Raw genomic sequence first — 27728 nt, 5'->3', positions numbered from 1 at the left:
ACCCGCATCCAAATCCATATCCATATTTGTGCGCAGTTTGCGCACGTGTGTTGACGGCAGCGATGGCACGTAAACCCAAGAAGAAGGTAACTTTTAGACATTATTCGTTACTACTCTTGATGTTCGATATTCTGTACGGTACGGAACTGTACTCTGATGCAGTAATCTCCGTGTCGTCATGTAATATATTGAAATGTGACGTAAGGTTGTCTGCGTGCAGTGCAGTGTTTCATGTGGTGTCAGTATATTTACTGAGTCAGATCGATCTTGGCTGAACTATTCGCCAGATTTTCCCTTGTTTAAGGCGTAGACTAAACACAATAAACTTGTGAACGAAATATTTGACTTTCGATCTTGTTGATCAGTCATGCTTTTTGACCGTTCTTCGAGATTTTCAGCCAGTGACAGTTTATTGTACTGCAAAATGTTGTAGGGAACTTCTGGAGCGGCCACACATTACATAAGCAGAAGGCGTGCTTGCAGAAAACTTCAGCTATCATTGAAAGATTTCAGGTAAGAGACAGCCGTGGCTTTGCTTCTCAATGTGAACGAGTGCCGATAGTTGTCTGGTGGCGAAATTAAGACTGAATTGTTCACGGAGGGGTCATTTTGCAGGAGGCTATGTATATTGAAAGGAATATACCCAGTAGAGCCAAAGCATCGACGACATGTCAATCACGGAAACTCTGCGCACAACACCTTTTACCTGGTAAAGGACATCAAGTTCATTGCCCACGAGCCAATCATCCAGAAATTTAGAGACTTCAAGGTAAGTGCCCTATCTACTATTCATTATCTAGTTTCACCTACACTTTCGTCCGATGGAAGAAAAAAATAACTCTTAGAAAGTGCTCACTTGTAATCAGCAGTTTATATAGCTAGCCCCTTATGTTCAACTTCCTCTTACAGAATCTCTCTAACAGAGCACCCCCTCTGTCTCGTTAAATTCCTGATAATGCTGCTATTTATCTCTCTGAGCATGAAAAAAAAAAAGGAAAGCGTTTTTATCACACCATTTCAACTTTCACATTTCCACATCTTATAGTCATGTGCATCAGGAAAAAGTTACCACAGCAATGATTTCATTGCTTGGACATTACCTTAAATTCACTGTTCATGCAAGGCTTTGATACTTCTAAGTAATTTCTTGTGTGTTAGAGATATAAGTTTGTTACACCTTTGCATCTGTACATAAATGTTTGTTATGTCCCCAGATATTCATCAGGAGACTTAGGAAAGCTATTGGCAAAAATGAGCGAGACACTGCTGAGCACATTCGTAACAATGAACCCGTATACAGAGTTGATCATATTGTGAAGGAGAGGTAAGCTTGCATGATTTTGGTACAGTGCACTTTGAAAGCATGTTTTTCGGTTCCTAGCATTTCTGTACCATCCATGTGTTTTAAAGACAGGAAGGGCTTTTGAGTGTAGAGCAGTGCTTTCATATTCAGCATGCTTGAATATAAACTTGCTGAGCTTTTTTTCTCATTTTTTGTCTATTCTTTTTTTAAATGTAGAGACATTATAAGCACTACTTTGACCAATTTTAGAACCTAAAAAATGTGCTGTTTCATCATTAAAACATTCTGATAAATTATTTCCTTTGCCAGATACCCTACGTTTGTGGATGCACTGAGGGACATTGATGATGCTCTCTCTATGTGTTATCTGTTCTCATCGTTTCCAAAAGGAAAAGTTGTGAAACCACACCTTGTACATCTCTGCCGGAGAGTCATTGGTAAGTTGCAAGGTTGAACAGCTGTGCGGTACACTGTGAAATCCACTTGGGAAGTGGCGCTGACAATTATCACAAGGAAGTTGACAAACTTTTTCAAATCATATCAGAACTGTATTGTGTTTTGTTGTGCTTGTTCATTGTGTGGAGAGATTACCACATTGGTATTCGAGCGCTCTTAATAACTAAGGATTGGCATTACGCATTGTACTCAACATGTTTTCTCAAAGATAAATAGAAAAATTGTAGGTTTACTGACTTGAGTGAGAATGAAATGCTTCTAAAGTGGATGTCGCTGTACATGTGTACCCTGTGGAGGTTTCTTTTTATTTAATCTGATTATTACCTTTTCCCTCTTTCAATTGCAAGGAAGTTGAATGGGAGATTACGTCTGCCATTTTGGACTACCATGAGCATAGCATTATGCTGTGCCTTAATTGATTATATCTATCACTAGCAAATTTCTGGCAGCTGTATGACACTCCATGGCATTTGGGATGTCTCATGCCATCTTCCTGTAGTAGCATAGATCCCGAGTTCCCTCTTCTGGTCAATGTCTCGTCCACAGCTTTGTTTATGGCCTATCAATGTGTGCACATTCATTGTAGTTAATATTGATTGCTAGGCATGGTCTTTTTTTTAGTCCACATCATTCAGTCGCTCTGTGCTCTTGCAGTGGAGTTCATGCACTACGTGATTGAGACACGAGCACTGCGCAAAGTGTTCGTCTCTATCAAGGGTTTCTACTACCAGGCAGAGATCATGGGTCAAACAATAACATGGATTGTGCCCCACAATTTTTCCTTCCGGGTAAGGTTTTGGGTTCTTGAGCGGCCAGTGTGTGTGCGCGTGTGTGGCTGAACAGCTGTTATTATTTTCATTGTTATTTTAGCAACCAGTAGATGTGGACTTCAAGATCATGGTGACCTTCACAGACTTTTATGTCACACTGATGGGCTGTGTCAACTACAAGCTGTACCACTCACTGAACCTTCACTACCCACCTAAGGTAAGTGTGCCCCTCACCAAGCCCCATTGGAAGTATTAGCTAAATGCTGTAAACTGTAGGACTCTGTCTAGAGAGTGTCTTACTGCAAGCATTCTTCAGATTTGTTTATCATTAGAGGAGCATGGCAATATGACGGAGGCGTGCTGCACTGAAAGCTTAGATACTCACTCCTTCTACTTCAACTAGCATCCACAAATGGCTTTTCTTCCCTGGCTTCACCCATACCAGAGCCGAGGGACTGTGTCACATCTATGTCATGAGTCCCACCTTCTCTCTTTCTTTCTTTTCTTCTTCTTTTTGCAGCATGGCACACCCCCAGTGGCAGCATTGTGCATTCTGCATTGGATAATTTATCGAGGTCATGTGCCATAACTGGTGACGTTGAAGGCAGTGAGTCTTAGGCAGAGGCATTAGTGCATGCGATCTTGACTCTCAGGCTGGAAGCAGGGCTTCCTTGAGTGTAAGGGCAAGCAGGCTTCTGTGAAAATTTCAGGTGTTTTTGCGCCATGCTGCCTCTTGATACTTTGCAGACATAATTGTCGACCCATGATGTAGGCACTGCGTCTGTCTGTTTGCAATGCCAGAACCTGGAGAAGAATCCTTTAAAAAAAGCTAGTAATGGGTACTGGTATAACTTGGTTATAGTCAAACCTCATTGTACTAAAGAAAATAGCTTCATTATATCCTATATTCATTATAAGCGTACTTCCTGATATGGGCAAAAAGAAAAATTTGTAGTTGGGTGTCTGTAAAATAAATGCAAACACGATGCCTTCAACCAGCCACAAAAGATTTCCCTGGTGATTTTGATGGCCTGGTGGCAACCTTCCGTGCCATACCATAGAACATGAACAACACTAAGTTACAAATTTGCACTGTCGTTTTAATATGCAACTTTGCTATCAGTATGATCCCACGGGATCAGCAAGTTGGCTTGCTGGCTGCTAGTCAGCCAAGCTAAGTTGTTGGCCAAGAAACACATTCATGTCCAGGATGTGCCCTTTCAAGTTGGTCTTGCCAAGTAGTAGTTGACATTTGCGGTGCCAGAATACGTGTCTCAAGCTGTGAGCAAAAAATATTCATTTTTCAGTAGCTGGTAGTCTCCATTATTTTATTTTCGTTTTCAATGTATCAGTAGAATGCTCACTAAAATAAAGCATGGCCAACCAAGTTTTAGATTTACCTATATTCATGCTCATTATGTCGGCGTTCAGGTTTACAAGCTTTTGTTTTGTTTCAACCTATGGAGACAGTGGCAGGCGGGGTTTGTACACCTCCTTAACATCCTTGAATACGCTTGAATTTGGAAGAAAAAGATTCAAGGGCTCTAAGACTCTTTGAATATAAACGTGCTACTTGAATTCTTTGAAAAACTCTGGTTGGGGACAACTCTTGCGCATTCAAAGTACCAAACTCCTCATAGGGGCTATGCCATAGACACTGTCTATCATGAAACAATCTTACATAGTATTTTCTTTTGAAAGTTTCGCTAAATGATTGGGATGTGGCATGTCCACAGCTACCAGTGGCAGGCTTGTCTAAATCACCATAGCCATCATGGATACGTTATTATTAGACAAAGCCAGATGAAGAAACCAGGCCTTGCTGTCATTTTGTTGTTTTGCTAGTTGGTTCACACCACAGCCATTATGGCTCCATTTTCGAGCCTTAGGCTCTAGAAATGTCTGGTCAAAAGTAAGTTTCAGCCAACTCAGTAACACAACCACACTACTTTCTGTCATGCCAGAAGGCAATCGACATCATAACACCTGGAAAGTCAACTGAAAAAGAGACCTGAAGAGCCTGAAGCATGTGGCTAACTCAGCGGCCACTTAGCTACAAGAAATCACAACTAAGAAATAGAGTTCAGTATTTTTCAGTGCATATGTACAAATAACCTTTGTTTCCCTCTCCTTGAATTTTGGCCTTCAGCATCCTTGAAATCCTTGAATTGTCCTTGAATTTTGAGTCAGATATTCTCTACAAACCCTTTCGGCAAGGATACTTCAGCGTGAATGCATGTATGTTGGCCAGTCAATTTCTGTCGCTCATTTCCCATCTTGTAGCATCTGCATGGGTATGTTTATGTTTGTCAGTAGTGTTCATCTCCCTTCCTTGCTGATGCATGTTGGTGCACTAGGTACATTATTTCATTACGTGCAGCTATCCTAATGCTTATGTCTGAATGTGACCTTCTTTATGGCATTGCTACATTATTGTGCTACTGCTTTTCCCAGAATAGCGTATGTGCTGAATTCATATAAAATGCTAGGTACAAAGCTTTGTATTCAAAGAGATGATTAACGGGCTATGGGCAGCTGGTTTCATAGCGTTTGTCTTTCATTTACAGCTGGAAAATGAGCCTGCTCAGCCTGCTGATGCTGATGATGAAGATGAAGTATCAGAGGTAACCACTTTTTTACCATTGTTGGAAATCTTGCTGTTCTAAAACGTGCTCTAAAAATGTGAACCATTTTTATTTCCACATAGTAAATGCACTAGAATCAGGACTTGCTATTTTAAATGAACTGTTTCAGTTCCTGTCTCAGTCCATAAAAATAAAATAGGTGTATTGGCTTAACATAGCTTCCTCTGTAGCCCAAGGTACAGTGCTCAGTGATCGAAACACAATACTCGGAATGCGTGGCTGCTGGCACATATTGTGCCACTGGTGGGGTGCTGGTGACACTGAGCTGATGCATTTTTGTGTCACATAGAAGTGAGAGCCTTTATGGTGTGTTGTAACACTAAACTGCATTTAGCCCCTCAGCAGTTACCCAGCTCTTACCAGTGGCTCAATAAGTGCCGGGCGTCATGCGGTCTGAGTATTGCATTTCATTCGATGAGCACTGAGCCTTGCCTATTGCTTTGTAGCAAATCAGCATTTACCTCAAGACATTAGAGTGGAATGTAGATGACATTTACAATTCACCCTCTGTATAGACCAACTGCGAAATATTGGAGTGGAATGTAGATGACATGTACAATTGCTCACTCTCCCCCTTTGCCCTTCCGTAAGGGCCACCTGCAAAAGAAATTTCATTTTCTCTAGGTTGGCTATAGTATAGAAGTAATCTTGGCCAGGCCTTATGGTTGTGATGGCTTTAATTTTATTTAACAGCCTATAAACTGCACCTTAGCAGATGATGTGGGCACCTGGGTCTAAATGGATCAAGAACTGCTCGGGCATGCCGATGATGTCACTGGTCCCTAGCATTCTGGGTAATGTGTCACTTTTGGCAGGTGGTAATGACAGCGTTTCTCCTATACGAGTGTCATATGGAGCACTTTCAATACTGATTGCATCTTTCTGTCGTGTTTTTTGTCCCTATCAAATTTTTCAGTTGCAATTGGCTCCTTTGCGCAAGCTGCATGAGGCAGCCAGTTTTTTTTTTTTTATCCGGACCGGGCTTTATCACGATCAAAAGTGGCCATGTGACACAAATATTAGTTTCAGTGTAAGAAATTAGGATTTTTCTAGCATTTCATCACCCATTAGGCCGTAATTCAAACATAGCGTTTGGCAACGAGGCTGATTTTTACTTACAATTTTAGAATTGAGGCTTTTTATAGAGTTTTTTGCAGTTGGCCTTTGATGATGGACTCTGTTGCTGATAAGCTGGAAATTTTTGGGACCTCAGTTTAGTTTTCCATAGATTAACCTCACATATTCTAGGGTAATATTCTGGTAAGGCTAACACGTCTTTAAGGTCCCTTCAAGTTCACCTTACATGGTACTGCAGTCAGCTGACAGGCCATTCTTGCAGGGGTCTACTTACAAATTTTTAAGGGAGCAATTAAGTCCCTACTTCCAGGAAGATTTTTTGTTACTGAATTGCACCTAATGTGGCATTTTTGATCCTGATGGCCACTTACATCCCGAATTTTCTGCGTGAATGTGGGAAATATATCCTCTTGTGCAGCGCGTTGCTTCCCTGAACAGCAAGCTCAAGTCCATCCTCACTAACGCTGTGGCTGATGATGCAGCTCAGCTGGATGACTTTCCTGAGGTGAGCTTTGTTCTGTTTTGTTTACTGTGTTGCCTACTGGCTCGTAAATTTCAGTGCTTTAGAGGGATCCTGTGTTGGCCAGATGCTGTTGCTGCACTTTGCTGCAATGGGTACTTGGATTTTTATGGAACTACGTAATAGCATGATATTCTGAATGGCTTGTACTTGCTTCATGGATTGTTGGGACTTGGTATTCGTTTGCCAAACCTTCACCCATTCACAACCACGTTGACAGGTTGTTGACAGTCCTTGTGCTGCCACATTCAACTACACCGGAAGTTGTCCAGCTGGCAGAGGCTGGGCAGTTCTGCCTAGAGGTTACTACATTAGCAAGTTGCCTCACACATTCACTACTTTATGTACAAGTAAAATGCAAGAAGTACAAGCGATATGCAAGTGAAGTACGAGTGCTGTTACTGCTATGTCGTATGATGAAGTACTGCCTTGCCTGCTAGAATGCATCTTCTGACACTGCACACAGCATGGGAAGGCTTTTCACTGCAGGTTCCCTGCTACTTTGTGAATCTGCCATAGCAGCTTACTTTTGTTTTTCACCATTATGTGGCACACTTTATGTGCTGGTTGTGCGTGTTACAGCTGTGGAGTACTTCATTGTCAGACCCACTTGACGCTGCACGATGCCACTGTGGCCTTTACACGTGCAAATAAGCCATGTCTCAGCCAGCTGTGCGACATGGTGCCATTTCTTAGGGGCCAGTGTTCTTGTTTCAGGTTGAAGGCGAGAGTAATGTGGACATCAAGAGCGAGGAAGAACAGCGGAAAAAGTTTCTGAACCTGTTTTCTGGACTGAAAGTATTCCTGGGACGAGAGGTGCCACGGGAATCGCTCACATTTGTGCTGCGGTATGATGCATTTGATTTACCATAGCATTCACGCATGTCTTGAGTACTCCCCCTTTTTTTTGTTTAAGTGTGTGCTTTCATTTTGCTGATGTCATTGGTGACAGGAGGACCTTTCCTTTCACTTTCCTATGGTAGAAGCATGCGCCTTCTCTACATAACATATATGTTTGATAGAGCATGTGGTGTGCTTATGTGTACAGCGAAACCTCATGAAACCGTAGTTGGCCAGAGTTCGGAAGAAGTATGTACTAAACAGTCGTACTGCTTAACTGAAATAGCACGAGATTGCTCACTTACCTGTCAGAAATGGAACTACGAGAGAGTGTGACGAAAGGGCAGAAAACATGCAGTATTTATTTACTTTGCGTGAAAAGAATGTTATTTTCATTTGATGCCACAGCGGGCTAGCAGCAATGACGGCGGCCTCAAACTCGCTTAAGCTACGAGCCAGCTTTTCCACCAGCGCCCTCTTCTCGGCAAACACCTGCATGAGGCTGACGTAATGTGCAGCATCTGCCACTGTCGGACCTGAATCACCCATACTTTTGCTTTCTGGGTCATTCTCATCACTGTCGTTAGGCGACACTTCGGCAAAAACAGAGGCAATGATGGTGAAAAGTCGAACCTCGAAAAGTCTAACCTCATAGCCGGCGTATTTTCGTGGCCACAGCAGCGCTGCCAGGCAACTTCTCCTTCGCATTCAAAATGCCACACACCGTAGTCAACGGTAGATCTCTCTCATGTGCCAGCACCAACTTCTTTGTGTCACGTTCGATAGCATGAACGATGTCCAATTTTTCTTCTGTGCTGAGCACCTGATTTTTATCCTAGCTTGCATGACGTAACAACATGGGCCACAATTAGATGGGCCACAATGCTCTCTGACTCTGGCATAACGCCGGAATGATGTTGATGTGGCTTACCCTTCCAAGCGCCCCTCTGCATTTGTGCTTGGAGGCCGTTCCAATCTCTGAGGCTCAATGTTCTGCCGGGCCAACGTACCACTGTGATTTCGCAACGAAAAGTAGAAAGATTATGTGTTAACCAATGCGTACACAATAAGCTGGTTCGGTTTATGCAGATACAAAACGCATTATGTTGAAAGGGTGCTGAGTCGATGATTTGACTTTACTACTGTTAAAGTGAAACTACTGTTTAATTGGGTACTGTTAAAAGAGGTTTTACTGTATTTGAGAATGCGTGGATCTGTACTGAGTGCAATCAATCTTTTTTGTTGCTGCTGCTGCTGCTAAGCCCTGAACAGTGTCACTTCAACAGAAAGACTGTCATGCTATGTTAACATTTCATGGTACCTTACTGTCACCATTACTGTCACAACAGTGTGAGTAGGATTCTTTGAACCTTGCTGCATAGGCAGGCAAATAAAGTGCATTCAGCTGTCACTTTTGAGAGTTCTGTACAGTGTGTTCTATCGTCACCTTACATGATGTGGCTGGATAAGATGCTCATTTTTGTCAAGCATCATGTGCTGTGGAACCAAGTGAAAATTTTCAAATTTAGCAGTTTTGGTTATGGCTAGAATACCCTTTTACTTATATCTGCTGTTTAAATGCTGATATCAAGGCTCCATTGTAAGTGCTTTGATTTTCCCTGTTTACATGTGACTGTAAGCATGCAGAAACATTCCTGTATTCTGGACTGTAGCTTTAAGCTCAGTGCAGATGCATAACAGCGAGAAGTTACTGCTTTCAGAATTTTAGGCTTTGGGGATACAAGATCAGTGCACTGTATTAAATATTACTGGGTGGGGAAGTGGGGGTAGCAAATTGATGAAATATCTCAAATGGTGCACTTCCACTTGGCTGCAGTTCTTTCGGTGCCGAGGTATCTTGGGATGAATCACTCTTCGTCGGTTCCACATTCTCCGAAAAAGATCCCACTGTGACTCACCAGATTGTTGACAGGCCAGAAGTGAAGAAACGCTACATAAACAGGTATGGCTCATTTTGTGCTGCTGTGCTGCTTCTTGTATCATAAGTTCTACTCCGCACTTCGAACTTATATTGAGCATTAAAAGAAATTCAGGCGCATAACTATGGTGAACAGAAACAGGGATGCTGGTGAAAAGGAAAAACAACTTCCAAATTCTTCAACATTAAAACGTTTCAATTATGAGCATGCTTTGAGCTTTAGGTGCCATGTTAAAAGTAAAGTGATTGAATAATCATTTATTTGTTGTAATGGTACAAAAGTGTCTTATACCTGTGCTACGTGAACACGATAAATGACTCACAATAGTTGATGCATTAAGTTCCATAATTACATTTTTTTTTTCGGTGGAGCTGCCACATGTCCTAATTAACGACATTTGACATGATGTCGATGACAGTGCCTTCTGAAGTGAGTGGCCTTAGCTTCCTAATTAAAATGGATATATTATGCTATTACAAGTTGAAGTTGCCCTCATGGAAAGTGCAATGTAAAAGTAATGTTAGCGCAAAGTTATTGCTGTCTATTGCAACTTTACAACCTACCATAGCAACTTGGACAATCGTGTGTTAAATTGAAAACCCAGAATGAAAATGGCACCTGCCGCATCGAGGCCGTTACAAGATAGACCTGAGGAAGTGAGCTGAGTACAGCTCCTGACTGGGGTGTTGTAGTTGAAAGTTATTTATAAGTAATTTTTTACAGGATACCATTCTTTAAGATACTTAAATTATACTGCAGTACGCAAGCTGTGACATCAAGAGAGTGTACTTCACAGTCAAATGAGTTCCAGTGAATGCACTAAGTAATGAATGACATTAGGTTTGTCCATGTGACATCACACAAATGTCATTAAAATTTAAGGCATCAACAAGTTAATGTCCTGTAGAAGAGTACGCATTCGGGCTGGTTGTTTTGTGATCACGAGCAGAAAACAGCGCAGAATGACAGGACGAAGAGAGGGACACCGACCAGAGTTCTGAGCGTCCTGTCACTTAGCGCTGTTTTCTGCTCGTAAGTTAATGTCATTTACATAATTTTGTTGAAGCGTAAAAGGACAAAGACGTAGGTTACACTGGATGAGCGCTGTTATACAATATTATTACCATATTTACTCGCATGATGACTGCACACGGCAAATAAAAGAATCACATTTTGACGACAAAATTCAGGAGTGCGGTCATTACGCGAGTGCGATCATCATGCAAGTAAAGTAAATACGCTATATTAATGTCACTTCTTGTGTGGGTGTAACACGGGTATTAGGCTATGGAATGTCATGACGAGTATTTGAATAACTTGCATAAGTTAAAAAACCATAATCTTTGTTTTGTAATGCTATGCTTTTTGGTTTAAAGTACAGCAGGAACCTTGTTTATTCAAACTCCCATGTGACTGGAAAGTTATTTGAATAAAATCGAGTGCAGTGCAGTGCACAACATAGTCATCAACTGATCATTCAGGATTGGCGGAGACCACTCGAAAGGTCTGAAAAAATATTGAACTCACCAGAAAATATGTTTTCATTCTACAAGCTGCCAGAAAAGCTGGTCAATGCATGCACATATGCTTACTACGATTTGGTGAGTTTGTATTTTGACCACTGTCATGGCTTTCGCAACAGGCAGACAAAAGTAACGTCTCCAAATGTACGAAATCTCTTTTCCCTGCAACTTAAACAGAGGCCGACAGCGCTCGAATAGCTGTATGATGGCAGTTTTCTTCACAGCAGTCATTGTCCGACAGTTCCCTCACTTAATCTCCGCCCTCTTCAACGGAGCCATTGAGGGTGGTATTGCCGCCATTAAAGCTGATTGCAACCAATAAAAATTCGTAATAGCAGTAAAAAAGTCACCCGAGACCGCGTCGCAATTTAACACATAAAGGAAGAAACCTAACTGCATGGAACTCTCTCGCTGCACCGTAAATGCAGTCCTTCATAACTTAGCAGCCTGTATTGGCTTGTGATGCTGTTTGGATGGAGTCGGCTGTGACTGCATTGACTAGGCAGACTGTTACTTTTACTTTTTGGGGAGGCGCCAATAAGGTATCAAAATATTGCTTTTCTGCTCGACTCTATCAGTTTGGGGAGTGGAGCGGGACGGAGTCCAAACTTGAGTGGCACGATGTAATATGTCAGAAATTTCCTTAAAGCTGTTCAAATTATCGGTCTGCAACTGTACTGTTTCGCTGAGGCTTAGTGCATTACAATGCAAAAATGCAGCGCTTACTCAGAAATTTCTGATCATTGAGCGAATGTGCCCAATTCGAGCTGGCAATGCAAAGAGGAAGATAATCGCACTAGTGTGCCCCTTAGATTACATGCCTGACAGATAATACCACAGCACTTAGCGATGGTCATTCCTTGGTGATGCGGAACACCCTAAAAGCCTAATTCTTTACTGCATCATTACTTTTCGCTGGTTCCATGGAGAGGCGGTGCATGCACTGTGGGCCTAACTTGTTACGCAAAGCTAAGAGGGTAAATTTCCATGGCGCAAGTCATTACAGTGGCTAGCGACACATCGAACCTTGGCCTTGGGCTCGGGTTTGCCCAAAAGGCAATCTGTGAGAGTGAGGGGCGACAAGTTTTACTCAAAATCATCATTTCACTGTTGTAAGAGTTCTGTTTTACGATAGTCGTTTTGCTATATGTATGACTGCTGGGAGCATCAAATCAGTTTGAATTAAGAGATTTGTAATTAGCAAAATTTCACTGTAAAATCTTAAAGGTATTGCAGGTTTAATACTGACATGTACCCAATGCAGATACTACGTGCAACCACAGTGGGTGTATGATTGCGTCAACTACCGCAAACTCCTCCCAGAGCAAGATTACTTCATGGGTGAAGTTCTGCCCCCACATCTGTCACCATTTGTGGAGGAGAAGGAGGGAGACTATGTTCCCCCTGAGAGGTTGGCCATGCTTCGTCTACAGCGTGGTGAAGGTTAATATCTCTTCTTGCATTCTGGACAGTCATGCTCACTGATAATGTCGCACCATGGCATTATGCTGAAACCATTATTCTGTGTTACAAGTCGCTGAAATCTGGGAAGCGCATCATATTTCTGAATGCAAAGTGTTGCTTGTGTTTGTTAAGTGCACCTAATTTTACTAGAATTTTGGTGCGTGTCACTGTTGTTCACTGAGAAGGCAGAAAAAAAGATTGTCCCCATGCACTTAGAATAAATGACCAATTGGTTTATTAATGTGTGGTGCATGCGGTTGGATACACCACGATTCGATACGGCCATTGCTCCAGTGTTGATGGTTATGGTTTGAGTGTGGAGGTGAACACACGTGATAAGGGCAAATAAAGAAAGCATGTATTTGAAAAGGCAGTCACATTAATTATATTACAGTTGAATTTTTATGTTACGATCCCATTTTGTATGATTTCTTGGCGCCAATGTTCGTGGTCGAGAACGCAAAAATGACCCAATTCGGTTACACTTACTTTTTCCTGGTTGATAGGGTCTTGGAGAATATGATATTTAGGCACCAACATTCAGTGCATTGCTAAACTGCAATTGTATGATACGTCAGGCCGCTAGATCCCATGTAAACAAGAAAAGGCATGATGCACGCAGTAATAAGAACTGTAGCCACCCACAACAGCAGCTTTCCCGCAGTACTCGCCTGTCTGTGCCACATGAAAACACCATTGCACACTCAGTTTCCTGTTCCAGTACCAACAAATCTCCTCGTGGGTCATTGCACAATGCATTTACAGCTATCGCTGCCAACCCGTTCGTGATAAACATCTCGCCTATCTGTGTCACAGCCTGTATGGCGTTGTGCCATTCGAAGCGTACTGCACACTTGTAATAGGCGATAACCCAAACGCTGCCATTTCCTGATGCAGCCGGCATGAAGTGAGCATCATGTTTTGGTCTGGTGGCATCGTATTCTGGCATCGCTGACCAGCCTGATTTCGTTTCGTTTTCACGTCACCTTCACACCACGTAGTAGGAAAAGGACAGCACACATCTAATTGTAATGTGAGGGTCGACTTTCCAGTCACATGCAAAAAAAAAAAAAAATGAAACCACGAATGTAAGGCAGAATGAATGGGAAAAGAAATGGCACTTCTATGCAAGGAATCAAGAGTTGGAAATGAGTTTTCGCTTATTGTCGTCGTGTGAGCAGGAGACAAAAGCTTTCCTTGGGAGGTATTTTCATAGATATAGCTACTTTTGTTTAATTTCGCATGAATCAGCGCCGAAAGTGCCCCTGACAAGTGTTTCTGGCACTGTGCTAAGCATGCTATCAGTGCCAAGAGTGCTATCAGCTGTATACTTAGAAGGGTTCAGGGCTGGGACGAGCTGAGTATAGTGAAAGCGAAGCTATCTCTGAAAGTGATCTCCAAAGAATCAATTCGTCTTCCATGCCGTCAAGCTCATTTGAGATTATCGTATTTCCTCGATTCTAACGCGCCCTCGATTGTAACACACACCTGTTTTCCGTGACCAAAAAATTTTTAACATGAGAACTTCAATTGTAACGCGCATGCGTATTCCGTGACCAAAAAAGAAGAGTAGAATACCGTGCACCTCGTGCTTTCATATAGCAATACTATTTTCTCTCATTTGGAAAAAACAGATTTATTCCCAATACTGTACACTAAAGTTCCGATGAATAAAAACACAAATGGAAGCAGCGTACCTTGCTGCCAAGATTTTCACTGCGTTGATACGAGTCGCATGGGGCAATAGATATCGCTCGTTGTCGCTATCAACAGACCAAAGCATTTCATCCTTGGTGCCGTCCATGGCATTCGAAATCCTGCCCTTTTTAAAGGCCTTGTTGACCATGGCAGACGGGATCATGCACCATGCATCTTTCACCCATCCAGCAAAGTCCTGCAGCGAGGCATGCTTCGTTTTATTGGCAGGCGTGAATTTGTGGCAGCAGCTGACAAGTCATTTGGTGTAGAGCATCTGAATTCTATCTTTCACTGGCTTGTTCAAACTAACACCAAGCAGCTGGATCTGCGATGTCATGCAGCCAGCGTGTCCTTGATGGCGCTGGTCGAGGTGGCACCTGAATGCGTCGAGCACAAGCATCCCAAGCAGATCCAAACTGCGCCGGGTCTCCTCCGCCAAAGGTTATCAATCCAGTCAGCAACCAAGTCCGTGGTCATCAAACCTTTTTCATTTGCGTGCGCAATCATGCCACTCGGAAACATGATTCCTTTTCGGAACGTCTTCCGTCTGAAGATAAGGTACGGGGGCAGCTTGCACCCTTCCGCAGTACAACAAATCATTGCGGTGGCTCTAGTTTTTTCGTGGCCGGATGACAAAACACGCACTTCCTTTACCCCTTCTTTTCAACGGTTGTGGTGGCAGGCATGTCAAAGTAGAGTGGCATCTGACTGGCATTTGCAATCTGTCCAAAGTGGTAGCCGTTTCCATGGCGCAACTTCAAAACGTACCGCTGAAAACTGCAATTTCTCTTCATATTCTTCAGTCAATTTCTGGCATATCCCTGTCCACCTTCGAAGAGAAAAGCCTATTCTTTTCATAAAGTTTCATAGCCAGCACCTGCTTGCTTTGAAGTCACTTTGCATTAGCCCTTTCTGTAGGGCTAACCGAATCGCCCGTACTTTGAGCAGATCGGTCGTCACAGGCCGCTGTGCCGCTCGCTGCTGTTGCACGTATTCTGCGAGCAGCTCTTTTATTTCGGCGAAGCAGCCCTGCTTCGATCCACTGAAACCCTTCCTTGTTGCTTTGCTGGCGAAAATATTCTCTTTCTCCTTGCGCCAGTCCCACACACAAGTCTTGGGAACTCCAAACACCCGTGACGATGCCTGACTTCCGTCCGTCTCCGTGCACATGATAACTTTCCTTTTAAATGTGGCATCATGGTGGACTCAGTGTGTCTTCACAGTCGGTACTTCCGTGCTGATTGAATAAACGCAGAGAACGGGAAGACAGGCAGTAGACTAGGTTACACCAGTGCCTGGTTACACATACAACATGGAGGTATGCGCATGGAGGAAGCTAAGGCAGCTAGAGTAGAAGCGCGTACGAGGTGGCCATTTTTCAAATGCCAATGGCAATATGGTAACGCGGATTTAGGGTCGTACTTGATTCTAACGTGCATGCAATTTTTGGACCCGTTTTATTGTAAAAAAGATGAGCATTAGATTCGAGTAAATACGGTAAGTAGTTCTTAAAAGACCACTCAACCATTTCATTCAGGCACGCTACCAGGCCACTACGAGGTCCAAAAAAATGTTACGGCTAACCTTGCACTTAAAGAGGGCCTCTTGCTGGTCCCGTCGTCCACGAATCACCGACTTGTTAAGGCCGAGCTGCTGAGTTGTGGCGGTGTTTTCCAGCTCCTTGAAACAGGTGTCATACTGAACGCACTGCATTGCCATAACATCACAAATGAGTGGAGTCACAAGGTCACAGGGTACTTCAGCACTGTAACCATAACAGCAGTCACAAGCACAGCAAAATTGGCGTTGATTCCAACAAAAAAACAGTTTTGATTTCTGTAGACTCGTCTATGGATTGAATTGAGATGTAGAGGTGCAGGTTGCCAACGTGATGCTAAATACTGTGGGATTTAGAATGTTTGCTTTAAAATGGTCAGGTGTGCTGTTATTTGAATGTTACGTGTGGGTTGAGTTCAAGCAACGTATATTGTGAAAAAGCTTTCGTTACAATCTAGTAAATACACTACTCTAGCTCCTCACATATTTGTACTCTGGCATCTCTGCATTGACACATAAGAACACCACCATATTTTGCGGCGGAAAGAAGCACATCTTGTTTGTCATGACAGCTGCCACTTTGATTCACTTTTCCCGACTAGAAACAAAAGCACTAAAACAAAAGTATGACCATATGAAGCCAACACGCAATAAAGCCAAGGAAAGCATTGCGGTAATTATCTGTGATGGATATTTAAATGTAGAAAATTGTGAAAAGGGAAATGAAAGTGGATGAAAAGATAAGCTGTTGCCAATGGGAACCAAACCCACAACCTTCACATTGAGCATACAATGCACTCCCAATTGTGCAACAGTGACAACCTTCAATCCGTCCATTAACTTGGGTATTTATGTGCACTGTATCTAGCCCTGGGAGTGTTAGCCAGCACCACTAGGAGCCATGGCCCACATTGAAACTAGTAAGAGATTGCTAAGAAAAATGGCTGTGTGTGATTGGCTGTCTGTGCCACTTGACTCTGGCCTGCTTCTTCATTATTGGTCTTCTCTTATGTAGAGTTTACTACAAAAATTACTAGACGGAAATTTGGTGCTGCGATTGTTCAGCAACCATGAGAATGATGGTTAATACTACATAGATTGATCGAATCATTGTACTTGTGGCTGCAAACGTTCTTGTGACATTATTTGTTATCCTTAATCTTTCTTAATTTCCAAGCACTCAGTTTTCTAAACACCGCAAGGCAATTAGCCTCTGTGCATGCGCATAATGATTGCATATTGTGGCATTTATAATGCAATATTTTGTTAAAAATGATTACGTTGTAAAGCCATAACTCTGTCTGAAACCAGAAGGACAAAGTTTAGGCAATGTCATGTACATACTTGTAGCTCTCGTAGACACTAGCGCCAAAGTTCCCTTGAGTAATCTTTGTTGAACTTGCTACTGGCACACCTTACTCTGCAAGAAGCTAACCGAGCAGACCTGCTAAACCCCAGGAAAGAAGGCACAGAAAGCTTTGCTTTAATAAAAGAGTTGTGCACTTGAAGGCATATATTTGTTGCACTGAGGATTTTTGGTACAGTTTGTTGTTGCACTGCATAATTTCATAAAGAAGAAAGCCAGCCGCTGGCATCTGTGGAGGTGTTCTTTGCCACTCGTCCTAGCAAGTGGCACCTCGCTACTGCAACATAGCTCAGCACTATCCTAGCAGTGGCCGAGACCTTTTGTAGATGCCCTAGGGCAGTTCTTCCCAAACTGCCATGTGCGGGCCTACAGATGTTCTCGATAAGGATTCAAGGGAGTCTGTGACACCACCACACAGGAGTATCTATGACATGCTAGTCCTGTTAAGACACGTTTGGCAAATAAGAAAATTTCATCGAGTCAGAATGTGATGACATATCTCAAGCCACATTCCCCAATGTGGTTGAGACCAAATCAAAAACCAGAGAGGTTTCATGCACCTTGAACAAGGCTTGCAACTCCTGGTGTCCTTTTATATTGAAATTCAAGTTGAATAGAAACCTCATTGACAGTCAGTTGTGAATAGCCAGTATAAAGCACCTGAAATGTATCCTTGGCAGCCAAAGATAATGTGTTCCAGTTGTGGCCCTTGCTTGGTTATACTTTTCCCTGCATACTTATGCGTACAGAAAATGTAATTGAGAAGGTCCTTGAGTGATCTGTGATGGTGATGACTCCCAAAGGTTTGCGAAGTCTGAAGTAGTGAGAACCCGTGCCCTTAGGTATTAAAACATACTGGTTTTTCATTTTCATAATCTGCCCTGGAAATGGAAGAACCTGCGGTGAGTGAAGGGGAGAGCATGGAAGAGGAAGGCACAGCTGAAGATGATGGCACTGCTGAGGACGACGACACTGCCGAGGAGGGCAAGGGCGGTGATGACATTCCAGGTGAGTAGCACAGTTGCAAGCACAGGATTGGAGAACTTACTGACACAAGTTTTCAAACTTGTGGAAACTTCATTACATGTTTTTTGCATGCAAAGGGATGATGTTTAGCAAGTTTGGACATTGGAAAACACTTAACTCTGCACAGAGTTCTAGATCTTTGTCTGCGTCAGCGAATCCTTCGAAAGTTACTGTATAATGCCGGAATATAGGTCGAGGCGGAATATAGGTCGACCCCCTTACATTGAAGCAAAGAAGTCAACATAAAAATTATAAGGCACAAAACTTCGTTTTATTTAGTGGTGCCGCCAGACTCGTCACCTGCTCATTCGTTTGAGCTGCCTGAACTCTCGTCCGAAGACGACTGTTTTTCACTGGCTGCGTCCCACAACATGTCATCCTCGGTGCCGTCCAAGGAGTTGCTAATGCAACACTTCTTGAATGCCCGCACAACCATGTTGTCAGACTGCGAACGCAAAGAGGGTGTTGCAGTCTTGCGAACGCAAGACTGCAACACCCACGTGGCCACAGTGGCGAGAGGCAGCCTGCGCAGCCGGCCGGTTGGGGTCATTGGGTTGTTGCCGGCCATCCACTGATTATATTGTTCACGGACACGGTCTTTAAAGCGCTTGTTGAGCACGACGTCCAGTGGCTGAAGTGTTGACGTCATGCCTCCCGGAATGACGGTGAGTTCCGTCCTCCCGCCGCGGAGTGCCTGCTTCACACCTGCGGTCAAGTGCCCGCGAAAGGCATCCAAGACGAGCATGCTCGGACACCGCAGGAGTGCGCCGGGTCGCCAATTACAGACGATCTCAATCCAATTGAGCACGAGAACCTCGTCCATATAGCCCTTTTCATTCACGCGAACGACAATGTCCCACAGTAAAGCCTCTTTCGGCAGCGTCTTCCTCTTGAATATTATGTATGGGGGCAGCTTTCTGCCGTCTGCAGTACACGCGAGCATCACCGTGAAGCGCGAATGCTCGTTTCCCGTAGAAAGAAGCTTGACTTCTTTTGCGCCACGTTCGCACACTGGTGGGCGACGGCATGTCGAATCACACTGGCGTTTCATCAGCTTTGCCGATCTGTCCCAACATGTAGCCATGCTGCTGCTGGAGACGAATAACATAGCACTGGAATTCGACCAGCTTGTCCTCGTATGCCTCTGGCAGCTTCTGGCAGATTGATGTGCGCCGTCGAACCCAATAAATGGAGCCCTTGATTTATTCCTTGGGCAGTCCAGATTTTTGGGCCGCGTCGGTCACCAAGGAGGCGATAACAATGCAGATGCCGAAAGGTCTGCGCTCCTACAGGTTGCCAGACGACTATTCACGTTGTGCCAAGGGCCAGTATATAAGTCGGGTGAACTTTTAGTAATATTTTTTGGAAAAAACCTCGACCTATATTCCGCACTATACGGTATCCCGTTTGCAATTGAAACGCCAGCGGCACAAGGATAGTCAAACACAAGGTCCATGGAAGGAGATTGAGCACACACTCTGTCATTCTCTCCGGATAACACAGCTGTCTCAGTGCTGAGTGTGAAGACCGTGAGGTGAAAGCAGTTGTGAAGTGTCTCTTGTGCAAACCGCCTTCCACGAGTCTGCAATCATGCCGACAGCAGACCTGAGTTTAATGGTGTTTTTTAATTTTTTTTTTAATTATGGGGTTTTACATGCCAAAACCACTTTCTGATTATGAGGCACGCCGTAGTGGAGGACTCCGGAAATTTCGACCACCTGGGGTTCTTTAATGTGCACCTAAATCTAAGTACACGGGTGCTTTCGCATTTCGCCCCCATCGAAATGCAGCCGCCGTGGCCGGGATTCGATCCCGCGACCTCGTGCTCAGCAGCCTAACACCATAGCCACTGAGCAACCACGGCGGGTAGTTTAATGGTGTAACCATGGCCGCTGTCTGAGCACAGCACCGTGTGGCTGAGCACGCATGACCTGAACAGAAGCTTCAGGTTGTGGATCACGCCTTGTTCCATTGACTTCAGGATTGCTGTGGTGTTTGACGGTAGAAATTCAATCTGTATAGCCTTTAGGTCTTTGATGTGGCCATGCGCAGCAAAGTTGTCCACAAACAGCAGAACTTTCAATTCTGCTTTCGAACCGTCTGTCCAACTTGCGAATGTACACTTCCAATAACAGCTGTATTATCCAGGCCTTCTTGTTGTCCGCTTACTGAACTGGTATAGTTGCCCTCATTAAACATCTTGGATTCGCCTATGACAAACATTGGAAGCTTCTCGCTTCCTGACATGTTGCTGCCGACGAGGATGGTCAGCCGCTCATCCCTGTATCTGCCGTCATGGCGGAGGTCACCAGCAAATGGAAGCAGTTTCTCCCAGAGCATTTTGTATAACAATCCAGTTTCATTGCAGTTGAATATGTTCTCAGGCGCAAACTGCTGCACAAAGACTGCAGCTTTCAATTCGGATACTGCGCGACGGTTGAATCGTTGACAGTGCCGCTTTCCCCGCGCATCTTTAACTTGAGGTCATTGCAATTGTTGAAATTTCTGAGCCACCCATTGCTGAACTTGAAGTCCTCCTCATGCATTTTAAGTGCAAAAGCCTGCGCCTTGTGCTTCAATATGTAACCGGAGACCGGGATTGACCTTATCATCATTGTATTTAGCCAAACGAGAAGCGTTTCCTCAAGCTTTCGGTAAACACCCTGATTCGCATTCTTTTTTTGTGCGCCAGTCGACTTTCCAGCCACTTTTAAGATCTTCAATTAGTAGATTTCAAGGAAATACTAAACAGTTTGCTTCGAAATTCCAAACTCCTTCCTCGCGTCAGCTTGTGACCAGCCGCTTTGAACTTGCTTGATGATTGCAGCTTTCTTTTCCATTGTCAGCCTACGATAGAGCTTTGCGTTTAGAAGCCATGGGCAAAGATGAAGAAGGTGTAGTCGGTGCTGTCACTGTCAGCGGCAAATCCGCTCTATTAAAACCTTAGCACTAAACAGCGGAAAGCTTCTTATAGAACGTCAAAGACTTCACACAGCAGCACAACACGATCACATAACTTATCACAAAGCTGACCAAACAACATGTCGATAAACACAAAAGGCTATGGCCTTAGCTACGGCTGGCTACGGCTGCCAAAAGGTTAGAATGCGAGAGTACTTGTCTGAGGTTTCAATATGATACAGTGGCCGTAGTGCTATGGCTGGCTACAGCTAGAAGATCGGCGTGCAAGGGTGGAGGTTCGAGACTACGAGATAATCAAAATAGTGGCGATTCATGTCACTTTAGACCTGTGGTCAGAGGTAAAGTGTCCGGAAAATCGGACAGCATAGGGTTTGAGGGTCCAGAATTTCAGACGCTTTTGTACATGTACATGTTGTACATGTGAGACTTTTGTAGCTCTATGGCATACTTAATGGTGCTTCGAAGAGGTCTGATAATTGTTAAGCATGTTTTTGGGCACACCTATCCCAAACATTTGAAGACAGTGAAGTGAATATAGAAGTCTGTTTAGGCAATGCATTACTAGCAGCTGTGAATATCAGCAAATGTGTGACAGCTGCAGAATAACTAATATTTTCAAATTAACTTGTTTACTTAGTACAATAATGCTGAGGCTAACGCAAGGTGCAACATATTCATCCTCAAACTGTCAGAATATGCGTGGTTGTTCCACCTAGCTTTGCCCTTTATTGCATGATGGAGTCTGATTTTAGAAAATGTTGGTGCACCACTGCTAGTGATGCACTGGTGAAAAAAGGACATTATCTGCACTGCACTGTCTTTGAAATTTTTGGTTGTTCCTTGTTGAAGCATATGGTAATGCAAAAAATGGAAGTGGTCGATGCTCAGGTGAATGAGAGTGGCGGACGGTCAGGTTTTTTAATTGGTAAACAAGCGATAACTCATGGCGAGCAGGCAGTGTGAAACTAAATTAAAAAGAGCTGTTGTAGGAATTTTAGTACGGCATCACCGCATGCCTTTCAACGTTATGTCCTTTATTGTGTACTGAGCCTCCACTCATGATACATCCAATCTTTGACAATTCCATAAGTACATTCTATCAGTTTATGTTAACAGTTCTCTTGCATCCATTTAACGATGCTGCACGGTTGGTTAATGCTGATCGCAGTTACGCGTTGTCATACTGGCAGTCCTAAACCTGTTTGCTTATGCTAAAACTGCAGTGACTACTAGATATTTCATTGCAACCCAGTCGCATTCTTTCTCAGCAGAATCGGAAGGCGAGCAAGAGGACGAGAGCGATGGCGAGGACAGTGGAGTCGATCAGCATGAGGAGAGTGAAGATGAGGAGGATGACAGCGAAGATGACGTAGAGGAACAGGTTGAGAAAAGCGCGAGCAGAAAGCAGCGGGCTAAGGAAGCAAAGAAAAGGAAACAGCCGGCCGTAGAACCTGAGCCTGCTGTTGCACCGAAAAAACCCCTCATTGGTGTGCAGGCTGCCACAGTCATCCGTGAGGACCCTGAAAAGGTGGCTCAAAGGATCAAGAGTGAAGAGAAACGCCTCGCCGTTCTAATGATCCCCAAGAAGCACAAGCGGCTCTATGACAAAATCGTCTTTGGCCAGAAGCGCCGAGCTCGTGAGGTAAGTCGCAAGTTCACCTGCTTAGCTTTTGTGGTAAAAAATTATAAAGGAGATTTTAAAAGTGAGCCATTAACTTGCTGTCAGCACAAGATCATCTACTGCTTGTGATTCGCTGGAAGCTTTTGGTGCAATCTAGCCGAGGTCACTTGAAACCACTTGACAAATGCTGTTCACAATTTTCCCTCCAATACTGCACAGTGAAACTCGGTTTTCTTGCACACTTGTACCCGGGTCATGCAGGCAGGCACAAGCTCCTTTAGGATAAGGGAGCGCAAGACTTCCTAAAGGAGTTCAACGTCAAGGAAGTTGTCGTGACACACGGCCAATAATGAGTTATTGACAGAAGCTGCCAGAGGCTCATTCAGTGGTGTTTGGTTTTTGTAGAAGTACATTGTAACTTCTAATTATGTTGGTAGCTATTATAATAACGTGCCTTCCATAAAACATATATTATTCAATATATTTGATGTGAAAAAACATACAACACGTTAACAATCAAGGTGCGCAAGCTGTTTGCAATAATGACAGTGACGCTAGCCACCCTGTACTTATCTGTGTGTTTCTTTGTGGGGTGGCATGTAGGCTCTGTGTTTTATAACCTGAACTGCTGCAAACTATGCATAAAGCACAACATTTCGTGCATGGTGATCTCGTGAGCTTTTCTTCAATCTTATGCACCCTGCCACTGTCAGTCATGAGTTACCACACCGACCACTGCACAGCTAGCACGATGAGGGCTTCATTTCGCGAACCCGACACGAGCAGGTCGAATCAAAGATATGGCTGACGGAGCTCAATGTGACTGTGTTTACATGAACTCGCTTGTCACAAATCTGGACCATGACGGCACACAACATTGAGCCCAAGACATAAATGCATTCAAACTGGGCTTCCAGTTCCCGCTGTCGTCTTCATGTGTCTTATCGCTACAGTGAGATTGCACTGTACAGTACTTGTCTTGGCGTTTTCCTGATATTATTCCCACATGCCAGCGCCTAAATTGCAATGTCACAGTGGTCCTTTACAAGTCTCAGCACTGGCGGGCCCAACGCACCCACGTTTACATTCCGGCTGCAGATGGTTCTGGCTGGGTCAGCCTATCCCATGCAGTCGGGCTGACTGAGCCCAACTCAACACTTGTTCAGCCCAACCGGCTAGTGTTTACATGAACTCAACAGGTATATTCCAGCCCGACAAGCCAACTTGACCCGCTTCTGGCATGTTCATGTAAACGCCCTGCAAGACAAGAAAATCCAAACGGTCTAGGTCGAAAGTATTACATAGCAGCAAGCACAACTGTTGCTGAATTCAGCTTGAACTTTTACTTAATTCAGTAGAAATGTTCGAAACGTATACAACATGATTTTAATGCAAATACGTAGTCATTAAATTCGCAGTTTTACAACAACCAGTATTGGCATGAGAGTACTCCCTTCAGCTGCTGAGGGAGTTCACTAATCTCCCTTGACCAAAAGCTCCGTTAAACTCCCTTAGTGGAAGGGCGACCGTGTGATGCCCCTGATGCACTTGCAAAAGTAAAGTCCTTTGCAGTAAACCCCTTTTGTTACTCTGAAGGACGCTTTGCAGAAACAAGTTGCACTGATGACACATGGCACTGCACTAACCTCTTTAGGTGGTGCTTTAGGTAAACACTGAAAAAAAAAGAATTAGCAGTGCTTGTTAGAGCAGCAAGAGAGAAAAAATTTGTTTAAATCTGCCTATGTAGATTACATTTAGCGCTTGTAGAACCTAAAAACATTTTTTCCCCGTCGTTGATGGCTTATAATGCGCATATTCATTTATTTTCTTCATATTTTTGCATTCTCAGCAGCAGTTTAAATAAGCCCGGCAACTATAGACAGTTGGTGTTTTGCTGTGCATGCTGTTTATTATGCTGCTGGCATAGTACTGCTCACATTTCTGCCATCCTTTTTCACGTTTGTGTTGTGCTGTGAGCAACGTGATGTGAGCGTTTGAGAGTATAAGAGTAAATCTTCACTGTTCGACAAATTGCATTACCGCTAAAGATTAAAACACTTTCACAAGGTAAAAAAACATACTTATGGGGCACTATAGTCTTGTGACAGGTTTCCTTCTATTGACGAGTTGTACATGCTGTATGCGAGAGTACGCCCTTTCCACTCCAAAAGTAGGTGTGCGATCTGCTTTTTTCAGCAAAGGATCTTTGCCGTAAAGGAGATACTCCTTTATCGTATGTCACTGCATTTTGCCACCTTTTCGGTTAGCTGTCCCCTTACCTAAAGGACATTAGAGTACCTGTGTGTCACGGGCATGGCACCGTGTGCATGTCCCTCGAGATAACGATGGTGGAGTTAAGCGGAGTTTGCGGGTTCCTCTCTGACAGGGGTGTTAAAGTTCACATTTAGGTAGAATAAGACGTTGACTTTTGGTCAGCCAAAAATGAGACCTTCATTGTAGCATGTGGCAACTTGTGCAACATTCATTATTCTGCAACTCCCGTGAGATGACATGAGCACACCAGCAGTTGAGCTGCATGCAGTAGCCATAGTGGTATGCACCACAGAGTGAGCCATATGTCTTCTTAGCTTTGGTGGTCTAGAAATCACATGAACAGCACAGCACGTTGCTTGGTGGCTTGGCTGGATCTTGTCACTCTAAATTTGCTCAGCAATAATAGTAGTGGTCAAGGTGTACCGAGAATCCTGACAGATTAGGCCAACTGTGTGCAGTAGGTCAACAGAGCTGCTTTGTCATTTGTAATATACGTACCTTAATACTCCATGCCACAAGTACTTTGTGATCCATTCTTGGAAACGGCACTCATGTTTGAAGACAAGGCACATGCTTTATTAATAAAGTCAACAATTACTCAAGCTGCCCGACCAAACAGTGGCACATATTAGGACTTCAGAAAACCTTGTTGTGCATTGGTTGTATCACGCATGAGAGTGGTAGATCAGTCAAGAATTGAATTGGTCAGAAAATTTTCATAGAGCTTTGAAAAAGTGATGCCCTGTGTAACAAGAGCTAGTCATGAAATCAACTAGTGCTGCAATGCAGGCTTTTTGGTATGGCATCTTGGAGTAGCATTGTTGCGCATCTGGACGAGGTTACAAGAAGGCACATGAAAGACACTGACACGGCACTAAAATATATATATATATATATATAGTCACAAAATTTATATTCCTATCACGTTGCTGCATCCTTTGTACATTTCTTAGATGGCATTGAGTATAGTATTTCACTTTTTGGCTTGTACATACTATCTGTTGTGATTTCTCCACATGTGAGTTTGTTTACTGGTCCAAAGAAATTTTATGTGAATGTGCAGCATTCTCACTCAGCATGTGACAGTTGTGTAGCTAGTGCTTGAAATCTGTGCACATTGGTATTGCATTTGCATGAAATGTTACAAACCACTGAAGCAACATATAGAACAATGCCCATACAGTTCTGGCAGTATGCAATTACTGCCACTATTGGAGCATGACGTTCCAAGCACTTGGTTACACGTAGACATGGGTGCTAAGATAAAATCTATGTAACAAATTTTGTAATGTGTTGATAACACTGCGAGATTGAATTGTTTGGGCTGTGTACCTTTAGTTTCACGGCAAGATGTTGATGACTTCTCCTTTTTTAAGCTATTATGAACCGAATAGCTGTACCATTGTCAACGAAATAGTCACCCGCAGTAGGTAGTAGAACCTGGTCTTAAGCATTACGGATACGCAGAAAATAAAATTTCAATTGCATCTCTTTCATAGAGCACTACTGTATGCAGAGTTGCTTAATGCGAATGGCAACGTAGGATCTGCCTATGCATATAATTAGTTTTGTAAAATTTTACCTTTGACACAAAGCCTGAATTTCCAGGCCTGTGAAGCTTCAGAATAACATTTGAATTCCTGTCATCAAATTCTGGTTTCTTGTGTCACTTCAGTTATTACAAAAGTGTTAAAAAAAGGAAGTCATTAACGATTTTAATACCCCTTATGTGAAATTTGAGTGCAGCTCTATATACGTGTTTTCATTTCGCGATATATTGGCTGGCACAAACAGTTTGTCTCGTGCGGCATGTTGCAAATGGAGCAAAGTGTGGCGCAACTGCCTTGCTAATCTGGAGATCACGAGAGCTAGCGCTTGGGCTCAATTCACAGCCGCCGCTGCTGACAGAACTCCCAGACTACGCACACTACCCTGGCGCCATCTCGTAGCCATCACTGCACAATGTGTTGCTTCTCAATCTCCGCTTTCCTCCTCGTGTCTTTAATCTCACGCGTTCGCTTTCATCTTTCGCCACAGGAACGGGCACCTGTGAGCTGCGCTCTAAAATCTGATATGTTAACATTTGCAACCTTATTGATGGCAGTACGGCATGATCAGGATCTGTATAGATTGTCTTTGTAACCTCCCCCTGCTCTGACAAAAATCATTTTGATATATTCAAGACAAAATAGTGTCACAGTGGTAGCTGCCACTGTGTGAAACGAATCAGGGGAACTGAACATCTGTTGACTTTATGTGCTAATCTCCTGACTAGTTATTGAGCCCTGTAATCTTATTTGGCTGGCACTCCCAAGACTAAATCTGATATAGTACATGCACTTGGGTACCCAAGAAAATGGAGGTCGTGAGTGCTATTGTCGATGTGCAACTTCTTAATTAATCACTCTACGTCCCACAGAGAGGCTTTGGATATGGCTACCACTAGAGTTGTAATTTTCTATGAAGCAAGGCACATATTTATTCCTTCACTACTACTATTGCTAGAGATTATAAATTGTAAAAAAAGAACTCGTTTACCTGATGCTTGCCTTGGCTTCCATGTCAGCTTGGAATTGTAGTTCACGTGACTGTGGTCCAGTGTTACTTAGACTGACTGTTCTCACTTTTGTGTGTGCATTACAGGCAGCAGCATTGAAGCAGAAGAGGGAGGAGATAAAGAAGTCTTCAAAAAAGGCAAAAAAGAAATAAAGAACTCACTGAGGTCA

At 43.5% G+C, this 27728-nt stretch overlaps 1 protein-coding gene across 2 annotated transcripts; it reads left to right on the top strand.

The window, feature by feature from the left end:
* LOC135919323 (pescadillo homolog) lies at window positions 1-27728 on the top strand. Of its 2 annotated transcripts, none has more exons than XM_065453069.1 (15): window positions 1-86; window positions 434-513; window positions 616-769; window positions 1215-1324; window positions 1613-1740; window positions 2414-2547; window positions 2630-2746; window positions 5097-5153; window positions 6670-6756; window positions 7489-7619; window positions 9449-9574; window positions 12339-12517; window positions 18054-18167; window positions 22379-22749; window positions 27646-27728. In XM_065453069.1, exons 1-15 carry the CDS (start codon window positions 63-65, stop codon window positions 27709-27711), a joined length of 1878 nt encoding a protein of 625 aa, XP_065309141.1. In that variant the 5' UTR covers window positions 1-62; the 3' UTR covers window positions 27712-27728. The 2 variants fall into 2 exon arrangements, with proteins under 2 accessions (XP_065309141.1, XP_065309140.1); XM_065453068.1 differs by having other exon boundaries at window positions 22376-22749.

Source organism: Dermacentor albipictus, chromosome 2, assembly GCF_038994185.2.
Source record: "Dermacentor albipictus isolate Rhodes 1998 colony chromosome 2, USDA_Dalb.pri_finalv2, whole genome shotgun sequence".
Classification (NCBI taxonomy): domain Eukaryota; kingdom Metazoa; phylum Arthropoda; class Arachnida; order Ixodida; family Ixodidae; genus Dermacentor; species Dermacentor albipictus.
This window is presented reverse-complemented; position numbering and strand designations above follow the sequence as displayed.

Coding starts and splice junctions, on each gene's coding strand:
- LOC135919323 (XM_065453068.1), top strand. CDS start 63: ATGGCACGTAAACCCAAGAAGAAG. Junction 5,154..6,669: donor ATGAAGATGAAGTATCAGAG/GTAACCACTTTT, acceptor CCTCTTGTGCAG/CGCGTTGCTTCCCTGAACAG. Junction 9,575..12,338: donor AAGAAACGCTACATAAACAG/GTATGGCTCATT, acceptor TACCCAATGCAG/ATACTACGTGCAACCACAGT.